This window comes from Vombatus ursinus, unplaced genomic scaffold (assembly GCF_900497805.2).
Source record: "Vombatus ursinus unplaced genomic scaffold, bare-nosed wombat genome assembly UNPS02010822.1, whole genome shotgun sequence".
Taxonomy (NCBI): Eukaryota; Metazoa; Chordata; class Mammalia; order Diprotodontia; family Vombatidae; genus Vombatus; species Vombatus ursinus.
In genome coordinates, this window is record NW_020950600.1 from 1,444,466 (window position 1) to 1,454,143 (window position 9,678).

Here is a 9,678-nt window from a genome sequence, read left to right on the forward strand (position 1 = left end):
TTTACTATCGATGGTTGATTGATTAATCAACAAATGATTAATCCATCATTAAAATGATTGGCTGACTGGAGAAGTGATTCACTTAACAAGTGATCAAGATCAGCTCCAGAAAAAGCAGCCCACTTCCGCGTTCTCAGTCCTGGGCTCTTTCCCGGCATTTAGTGCCTTTTAGGTCATGGAGCAGGTCCTGTTTCCTACCCTGCATCTCTCACATCCCACACACAGGCACATACACACATACCCTGTGGATCTGTTTCTCCCTTGGCTCTGGCGCCCCCTGCAGGTTGTAATTGTCTCCACTGGTGGCACTCTAGTTTCACAAGTTGACGGGCACAATTTAGAGGGGCTGTTGAGCCCCACCACCAGGATGATAAGGAGAAAGAGCATTGGGCTTAGAGTCAGAAGACCCCAATTCAAATCATATCTTTGCTGTTTACTATGTTACTTTACACAAATGCCTCTTCTGGACCTCAGTTTCTCCAGTTGTAAAATGAGACACTTGGGTTAGATAATCCCTAAATTTCCTTTCAGCTCTAATAGTTAATGAACTCCACTCGGTGTAGTAACTCCCCTTCCACCCCATCTCATTGCAGTGCACCCCCACCCCCCCAAGACAGATAGGGCCTGTATCTACTGAGGGACTGGGAGGGTATATGTCTGAGTGCCTAGTAAATACTTAGTGACACACTGGCTGACCTTGTACTACCCTTACAGGGCTTGCTTTGCCTTGTGTCTCTGGCCTGCCCCCCCTGTTTTCCCTCAGTCCACTCATGGGAGGTAGGTCAGTCACCCTAACCCTGTGGGAAGGAGCTAAGGAAGGGACCTCGCTCTTAACGAAGACCTGAGTGCTTGCTCAGCAGGTAGAACCAGAAGGAGCCTCGATCCTCAATCCAGTCCAACTGGTTCAGTTTTACAGATGAGGAAACAGAGGCACTGAGAGGTGACAAAAACTGGCCCAAGGCCATGCGGGTAGGAAGTGGCAAAGCAGAATTTGAAGTCACATGCTGGGGCTGTGCATTTGACAGTCTTTCCCCTGTGTGTCCCCTGAAAATCAAAACCTGGGGGGTTCTGGGGGCCCTGAGGTTAAGAGGTGGCTAGGGAGCGTATGGACCTTTTTGTCTCTGTCTCTTTCTCTCCTGTCTTCTCTCCTCTCTATCTCTCCCACTCCATCGGTTTGTCTCTTTGTCCTTGTCCCTGGCTCTAGGCCCCTCCTTGCCCTGGATTCTTGGAGGAGGACACGCTTTGCTCATTATATTAAATATGGTTCCCACCCATCCGGGTCCTTTTCTGTGGTTCTCTTCTCTCCAGCACCACCTGTCTGAGCGGGGCAGGATGGTTGGCCAGCCCTGGCTGGGTGTGTGTGTTTATGTCTGTGGTGGGTGGGGGACTTTGCGTTTGTCTCCCTTCTCCCTTCCCCCTCCCCAGTTCCTTACCTTCTGACACCCCTTGGTTTCAAGGCCTTGGTGATGAAAGCAGGAAATAGCCTGGAGCCAGAATGCCTGGTAGGGCAGGCTGGTCTGAGGTGCTTCTAAGACCTTCTGAGGTCAAGATCTTCTGAGGTCAGCGGGCTCCTTATTAATCCTGCCATTAGGAATGTTAACGAGGCTGATTGGCCTCATTAGGGAGGGCCCAATCCCAAAATTAACCTTAATTAGTCCTGCCCATCTCTCTCCCCGGAAAGGAGGGGGCTACCAGTATCCTCTTTCCAGGTCTGTGAAGGTCACGGAGCCCCAAGGAGGAGGCAAAACTTGGGGGTTGGTCCGTAATAGGGCCAGGGGTTAGAGAGAGGGATCCGATGGCCTGAGTCTTTGATGGGACCTTGAAGATGGGGGAGGGGAAAGCTACCTGGGTCCTCCTGCAGTTTTCTGAGAGAGAGGGGTCAGGATGAGGGGGCTGGGAGGACTGGACACTTAAGTTTTCCAACCAGGTTTCAGGAGGCTGGGTCCCCAAAATGGGGCTAGGGCTGGTCTCACGAGTCCCTGAGTGGACAGGGAAGCGTTAGGGACATGAACTCCTGGGTCTTTCCCCACCTAGAGTAGCTCCTCCTTAAATACCAAAATGATGTGGCCCTACCTTCAGGAAACCCACAGCAGTAAAAGATACAGAGAGAGATGGACAGACCAACAGACAGAGAGATGGATGGACCTGCGGTGGAAGGAGAAATGACCAGCCAGCCAGATGGGCAGAAGGAACCACCGAGACCCCCGTCTCCCCCGTTTCCCCCACGGGCTCCCTCGCCCCCGCCGCCGCTGTCTCCTGGCTCTATCCTCGGAGTGCCCCTTTCGCCAGGGCCATCGGAACAAGGTGCCCGCCAGCTGCTGCTGGACGAGTGGGGGACATCCGGAGCGGAACTGAACCTGCCGGAGGGCCTCAGCTGGAAACTTCTCTACGTGCGGAGACCACTCTATCGCAACCTGCTGCGGTCACCGAACCCCGAGGGTGCCGAAGTGGGGGCGGGGCAGGGAAAGTCGGGGTGATGGGACTCGACGGAGAGATAGTGGCCGGCGCCAGGGGACGGGACAGGGACAAAATGGGACGAGGAAGGGGCTGGGGAGCGAGGGGGGGTGGGCTCGTCTCTCAGCCTCACTCTCTGCGTCTCTCTGTCCCTTGCGTCTGTCTCAGCAGCTCTCTGCCTTTATTTCTGTGTCCCTGTGTCCTTATCTCTGTCTCCCTTTGTCTCTGTTTCTATCTCTGCCCCTGCTTCTCCGTCTCTTCCAGTCCCCATCCCTGGATCTTTGTTTCAGCAGGCTTGGTCCTTCGCGTCAATTTCTGTCTCTGGCAGTGCCTGCGTTTGTCTGTTTCCCCTCCGCCCCGCCCCGCCTTCCTTATGCCTCTACCCCTTTCTCTGTGTCTGTGTCCCTGTGTGTCTCTGTTCCTGTCCCTTCCGTCTCCCTCTGTATCTCGTCTTCTCTGTCTCTGTCTCTGACCTGTATCTATATCTCTAGCACTTTTCATATCTGTTCTCTAGATCCATCTCTGTCCCTATTCCTCCGTCCTTATCTCTCTGTCCACCTCTGTCCCTACCTTTGTGTCCCTCCCTTTCCGTCTTTGTTTCTCCCTCTCTGTCTGTCTCTATGCCTGCCTCTCTGTCTCTCCTCCGCCTTTCCTTCTGTCTCTGTCTCTCCTCCCCTCTCTCTCCCTCTGTGTGCCTCTCTTCTTCTCTCTGTCTCTCCCTCTGTCTCTATGCCTGCCTCTCTGTCTCTCCTCTGCCTCTTCTTCTGCCTGTCTCTTCTCCCCTCTCTCTCCGTGTGTCTCTCCTCCTCTCTCTGTCTCTCCCTCTCTGTCTCTCCTCCCTCTCTCTGTGTCTCTCCCTCTCCCTCTCTGTCTTTCCTCCTTCTGTTTCTGTCTCTCCTCCTTCTTTCTGTGTCTCTCTCTCCCTCTCTGTCTCTGCTCCTCTCTCTGTCTTCCCTCTCTTTGTCTCTGTCTCTCCCTTTCTGTCTTCTCTCCTTCTCTCTGTCTCTAGTCCCTCTCTCTGTCTCTCCTCCTTCTTTGTGTCTCTCCTCCCTCTTTGTGTCTCTCCCTCTCCCTCTCTGTCTCTGCCCTGTATTTGCTTATCTCTCTAACACTTTTCACATCTGTTCTCTGGATCATGTCTGTCCTTGTTCCTTTGCCCTCATCTCTCAGTCCACCTCTGTCCCTCTCTCTGTCTCTCTCCTGGCCCCTTTCTCTCCTTGTTCCAGGTCTGGTGGTTCCAGTTTTTCTGCTCTGTCTTAGACATCAACTGAATGGTTCCATTTTCTGATATTCTCATGCCTCTTTCCTTGGAACAAACACCTCCACCCCCATCCCCACCCCTGCTAGAGGGGAGTTGCTTCTGACTTTGTTTTCAGCCCCACGGCACTGACTCAACCTGGCTTAGCCAGTCTTGCCTTGCCCCAGGGAAGAGCTGGAGGAGCTGGGACACTGGGATTTTTTTTTTTTACTGGGGGAGGGGGCTCAACTCTGAGCCTTGGAGGATGCAGGAATGAGGGGATTGGAGGATCTGTGAGTAAGAGGTTTGGGGAGAGTGAAGGCATGATGGAAAGAAATCCATCATGTGGATCAGTGACCAGGGAATCCACGGGCAATTAGCAATCAGCAAAGGACTAGGGGGTCACCGAGGGATCTGGGGGTCAGTTGAGGACTGGGAGATAACTGCAGGTCTGGAAGACAGGTGGTTAGTGAGGGATGCTGTCAGTGAATGTTGGAGGGGTCAGAGGGCATGAGGGAGTCCACAAAAGGTCAGTGAGAGGTAAAGGGTTAAGTGTAAAGTTAGTTGGGGAGGGGTGGCTGTGAGGCTCTGATCCCTCCCTTCCCTATTTCAGGCATCAACATCTATGAACCACCACCCCCTTGTGGCCCTGCTCGGCCCCTGGAGACTCTGGGTAAGGGCCTCCCACCTTGGCAGAAATGGAAGGGCTGGGGAAAAGGAGGAGAGGAGATTACCTTCTCACCCTCACCTCTGTACTTATCCCAGAAATAGACCTCTGGGAGGGATGTAGTATTCCAGGGAGGAGGTTTGTATATATTTAGGTGCTGAAGGGCATAGGACCTGGATCTAGCCCTGTCTTTCCTCCCTCAGGTAACTTTAGCGGATGGCAAATCAGCACTGAGAAACTGCTCCCCAACTTCAGGTGAGCACTCTGGGGCCCGGCAGGGCAGTCTACACAGAGCTACCTGCTGAGCCAGAGAGCAAAGCCACCAGGGGCCTATCTGGTCTGGAGGGCAAAGAAACCCAATGCTGGGGTTCTCATCTCAGAGGGAATGGGGGAGGGAGAGCACAGACCTATGACCCCAGGCCCCCCCCCCAGCTCCCTCTTCTTGCCACCAGCTGGACAGTGAAGCAACAGTGTGTGGACCTTCTGGCTGAAGGCCTGTGGGAAGAACTGCTGGATGACGAGCAGCCAGCCATCACCGTCATGGACTGGTATGGAGGCTGAGAGGGCACGGGCGGGTGATGCCCTGGGCGGCTCTGACTGAAGAGGGGGCGAGGCAGGCAATATGCTGGGCAGCTCTGACTGAGGAAGGGGGGCCTCTGGGGGTCCGGGAGCAGGATTCCCAGAGCTTCTCTCTTGCCCCCCACTCTCACCCCACCTCCAAGGTTTGAGGACAGCCGCCTGGACGTGTGTGTGTATGAGCTCCATGTCTGGCTCCTAGCTGCTGACAGACGGACTGTCCTCCGGCAGTACCACGCTGCTCCTCGACCCTCTCCGCGGGACCCAGGTGGACGGTGGTGCCAGGTGAGAGACTGGTATCTGTTAATGGGTTCCTCCCAGACACCCCAGAATCTCCCTCCTGCTCCCTATACTCATGGTGCTCTCACGTCCTCCAGCACCCTCCACTCTCCCCACAAATTACCCCGGATGTACTTCACGATGTCCTCACCAAGCTTTTCTCACTGGTCCTCAGCCCTGAATCATAGATTTAGAGTTACAAAGTCTTTGAGGCTAAGCTCTCATTTTAAAGAAGTGGGAAACTAATAGAGAGGGCGCATGACTTATCCAGGGTGATGCAGGGAATAAGTAGCAGCTAAGATTTGAACCTAGGTCCTCTGACTTAGGCAGCTAGGTGGCTCAGTGGTTAGAGGGCCCAGCCCAGAATCAGGAAGACCTGAGTTCAAATCCGGCCTCAGACACTCACTAGCTGTGTGACTGTGGACAAGTCACTTAACCTCTGTCTCAGTTTCCTCATCTATAAAATGAGGTAGAGAAGAAAATGGCAAGACATTCCATTATCCTTGCCAAGGAAACCCCTTGAACAATATTGTCATGCTACGTCCTGTGGAATCGTAAAGAGAAGAACACAACTGACTGACCCCAAATTTTACACTCTTCCTACCACACTTCTTACACATGTCCCCCCCATATTTCCTAGTATCTTCTGCAAAAATCACCCCTTGTTCTCCAAACGTTCTCCTGTGTCTCCTCCCAATGTTCCCTCTGTGTTCTCCAATATTTCCTTTCTCTCTCCCAATGTTATCTCAGCCTTTCCTCCCAACCTTCCCTCTAAAGTTTCCCTAATGCCTCCTTCCCAGCCTCTCCCAATATCCCACAGCATCCTCTCCCAATGTCCCCCCGTATCTTCTCCCAATGTCCCTTGTGTCCTCTCCCAATGCCCCCCCATGTCCTCTTTCAAAGTCCTTCTAGTATTCCCTCCTAATGTGTCTCTAGATAGTCCCCCCCCCAACCCAACAACCTGACTGGGGAAGGAATGGGTAGGGAGGGCAGACTGGGAATTGTCTGGTCTTTCCCAGTCCGGGAAGGGTCCCTCACTCTGTTGTCCTGCCCCTCTAGGTGTCTCACGTATTCAAACACTATGGCCCCGGAGTACGATTCATTCACTTCTTGCACAAAGCAAAGAACCGTCTGGGCTCCGATGGGTTCCGGAGAACTCGGGTGACTGACTCCTCAGTGTCCCTACAGCTACGGAATTAACCTGTCTTCTACCCCCTGCCACATCTCTCCCCTAGTGACCCCATCCCTCATTCATATATACAAGGAACCTTCTGGTGACCTCCCCTCACTTTCCTTGAAGGATTTCTTCTTTATTTTAGTCAGGACATGTGATATAGTCAGGGTAGGGAATTCTCCTTGTGGACACTCCCTCTGCCTATGTTGCCAGACATCTTGTGTGTAATGTATTATCTGGGAGTTGCCTGAGACACTGAAAGGTTGACTTACCTGGGGTCACACAGCCCATATGTATCAGTTAGAACTTGACTCTAAGACTGGCCCTCCACCCACTGGGCCACACTTCCTTAACTCCTGCTTCCCCCATGAAGGATACCTCCCCCCCAAATATATTGCTGAACATCCTCATCTTAGCCCCGATATTTTCCCAGGAAACCAACATCAGTCCATCCCAAATATCTCCCACCAAGGACCTCTCATCTCCCCCTAAAATCTCTAGGAATCACTCAAATCTCTTCCCTAGGGATTTATCTCTCCCAAACATAGCCTAGGAGTTCCAAAATATATTCTCAAATATATCCTGGGGACACTGCCTTTTCTCCCCTAAGCCCCTAAATGCCCCCCTCAAAAAGCCATCTTCTCCAAAAGAGTATCCCCTCAAGGATCCCCGCATGACCCCCAAATGCTAAGGAATGCTTTATTTTAAAAAAAAAAAATATCCACATGGGGCAGCTAAGTGATGTAGTGGGTAGAGCACTGACCCTGGAGTCAGGAGAATCTGAGTTTAAATCCGACCTCAGACACTTGACACTTACGAGTTGTGTGACTGTGGGCAAATCACTTAACCCTGATTGCCTTACCAAAAAGCAAAAAATAAATAAATAAATAACCCACTTAGGATCATCTCTTCTCCCTCAAATTGTCTCTTCACAGTGACCTGTCCATCCTTCTAATATCTCTCTCTCGGGTCTCTCTAATATCTGTCTCCTGAAAATCCCTGCAGAGATTTATTTCCCCAAAACAACTCACTGGGAATGCTTCATCTGCCCTCACAATCATTGTCCTAAATATCTTCTTAGCAACCCCTTTTCTCCCAGATATTTCCCAGGAACCCCTAATATCTCCCTAACTACCCCTCACATTCCAAATATGCCCCCAGATAATATCTCCCCTAAGGATCCCATATTTCCTCCATATTCCCTGAGGACCCCTCATCTTCACCCCAATATATCCCATAGGGACACTGCCTTCCCCAGAGATCTCCCTGCTCTATGTTTTCTGGGATGTTCTTTAAATGTTTTTCCCCTGGAGCTCTTGGGGGTACCCCTTGGGACTCCCCAATGCCTCTCCTCCTCACCTATCCTTATAAAAATGTCTATATTAAAGTGCTCTGGTTTATGTCTCTGTCTCTGTTTGTGTCTCTGTCTCTGGTCCCTGAATTTGACCATTCCCTGGGGACCAAGCCCTACAAAGCTCTCAGACCTCAAGTGAGTTTTGACACTGAGCCCTACTCTTCCCAAAAAGCAAGAGATAGTGTTGAGTTTTCACAAAAGCTCTTTATTAATGGGGTGGCAGCATCTGGGGCTGGTGCCCCCAGCTTGTTAGCAGAAGTGGGTGAGGGTGTAGAAAGCTGGAGCTAAGGACCTGGAGTGGGGAGGTGTGGGGAGGAGAAGGTCGGGTGAGCTGGGGGCTTCCTGGACTGGGTCCAAGCTGAGTGCCTGGTCTCCTGGTTCACTCTTAGCTCAGTTTTGGCAGTCCAGGTCAGCTACGGTATAGCGGGGAGGGGTCCAGACAATGGCATATGGGCTAGGGCAAGGAACCCAGTTGGGAGTCCTGGAAAGGATCAGCCACTTCAGCTGCCACTGGTGACAGCTGGAAACGAAGACTTGGGTTGCAGTGGGCTGCCCTGGCCCTAGAAAGCTAATAGGCTGACCTGGGGGTTCCAGTTAGGGTCTGGGGCTCTTGGAGGTGGAGTTCTCGTTGGGAGCTTAGTCTCCTGGGGGTATCTGCAGTTGGGGCACCAGAGCGGGAGCCAGGTGCTCACCCGGGCATTCGGCCAATCGGCAGCAGCAGGTGGCAATGAGAAGAGCATAGGGTCAGGAGACAAGGCTTGCTCTGGGTTGTGGAGGGGTCCTCGCGGGGAGCTCCCCGGGCCCCAGGCCGCCTTAGTTACACTTGCAGTAGACACCCGCGATGGCCTTGTTCCAATCTGCAAATAGCCCGCGGCGAAACTCCGCTAGCCGAGGGTAGGCTCCGGTGGAGAACTTGCGGGACTTCCCCCCCTTGCCGCGCTGAGACCAGACAGTGAGCTCACAGCGCGTCCCCACCACCAGGGAGGAGGCGACGTGGTACCAGCCCGACGGCAGGTAGGGCAGGTCGGCGCCGGGCTCCAGGCTCAGCTCGGCGCCCGCGCAGCAGTTCTCGTAGTTCATCGCTCTTGTCATACAGGCGGGCACACAAGCGAGGCCCGCCCTCGGGCTTCAGGTCCGCGGGCACCGGGCATGCAGCCCGGGCACCCGGCAGGGCCCCCAGGAGTGCCAGCAGGAGAAGCGAACGCGTGAGGAATAGGGCCATGGTCAAAGGCAGAGGACAGGCAGGAACCTATCTCCAGCGCTCCCCAACCTCCTTATAAGATCCTTGGGAGGACAGATGGTGAGAAGGGAAGAACCTGGCCGCGAAGAGATAAAGAACGGGGTGGGGGGGTGGTGTGCGATGGAATCCCCGCACCTGGGAGTTTTAACTTGACAACCCAGCACCCAGCTGGGCCCCACCTTCTAAGAGTGCCCTACCTCCTGGGTATCCGTCACCTGAAGCCAAGCCCCTGCATCCCCACTCAGGGTCAGCCAATATTGATTGAGTGGACACCCTATTCTCTCCAATCTAATCTTCCAGCCCAGGTGGTGTCTTCCCAGAGGCTCATAAGCAAGGCCAAAGAAGACCCAGACTGCACTCCTGTCTCTGAGCAGAGCACCTATGTTGAGATCCAGGCCACCTGACACAGAGACCCACATTTCCACAGTCCCACTTATGTGCGGTCACACTACAGACCACAACCACACACAGCCCCACAATCCCACCTGCTCACAGCCATATACAGACCCACAGCTACACACACACAGAGACCCACAATCCCACTTGCTCACAGTCATACACAGACCTACAATCCCACCTGCTCACAGCCATACACAGACCCAAACTACACACACACACACAGACCCACAATCCCACCTGCTCACAGACATACACAGACCCACAATCCCACCTGCTCACAGCCATACACAGACCCACA

General features: G+C 53.3%; 2 protein-coding genes across 4 annotated transcripts; one reads left to right on the plus strand and one right to left on the minus strand.

Annotated features, from left to right (window-relative positions):
- The first annotated feature begins 1,607 nt into the window (after positions 1-1,607).
- NCCRP1 (non-specific cytotoxic cell receptor protein 1 homolog (zebrafish)) lies at positions 1,608-7,129 on the plus strand. Of its 3 annotated transcripts, none has more exons than XM_027855248.1 (7): positions 1,608-1,709; positions 2,080-2,439; positions 4,305-4,364; positions 4,562-4,613; positions 4,811-4,906; positions 5,081-5,219; positions 6,273-7,129. In XM_027855248.1, the coding sequence occupies exons 2-7, from the start codon at positions 2,112-2,114 to the stop codon at positions 6,411-6,413; spliced, it is 816 nt and encodes a 271-aa protein (XP_027711049.1). In that variant the 5' UTR covers positions 1,608-1,709; positions 2,080-2,111; the 3' UTR covers positions 6,414-7,129. The 3 variants fall into 3 exon arrangements, with proteins under 3 accessions (XP_027711049.1, XP_027711051.1, XP_027711050.1); XM_027855250.1 differs by having other exon boundaries at positions 2,080-2,304; XM_027855249.1 differs by lacking the exon at positions 1,608-1,709 and having other exon boundaries at positions 1,901-2,439.
- Positions 7,130-8,554: 1,425 nt separating this feature from the next.
- SYCN (syncollin) lies at positions 8,555-8,963 on the minus strand. Its single transcript, XM_027855319.1, is given in 2 exon segments — positions 8,555-8,816; positions 8,818-8,963. Coding segments are annotated over 2 exon segments (408 nt in total).
- Positions 8,964-9,678: the final 715 nt, after the last annotated feature.

Bases quoted from the DNA above. Each gene is read 5' to 3' on its own strand.
- NCCRP1 (XM_027855248.1), top strand. From the start codon at position 2,112: ATGGACAGACCAACAGACAGAGAGATGGATGGACCTGCGGTGGAAGGA. The intron at 2,440-4,304 runs GTGCCGAAGTGG...TCCCTATTTCAG, and splicing joins GCGGTCACCGAACCCCGAGG to GCATCAACATCTATGAACCA. The intron at 4,907-5,080 runs GTATGGAGGCTG...CCCACCTCCAAG, and splicing joins GCCATCACCGTCATGGACTG to GTTTGAGGACAGCCGCCTGG.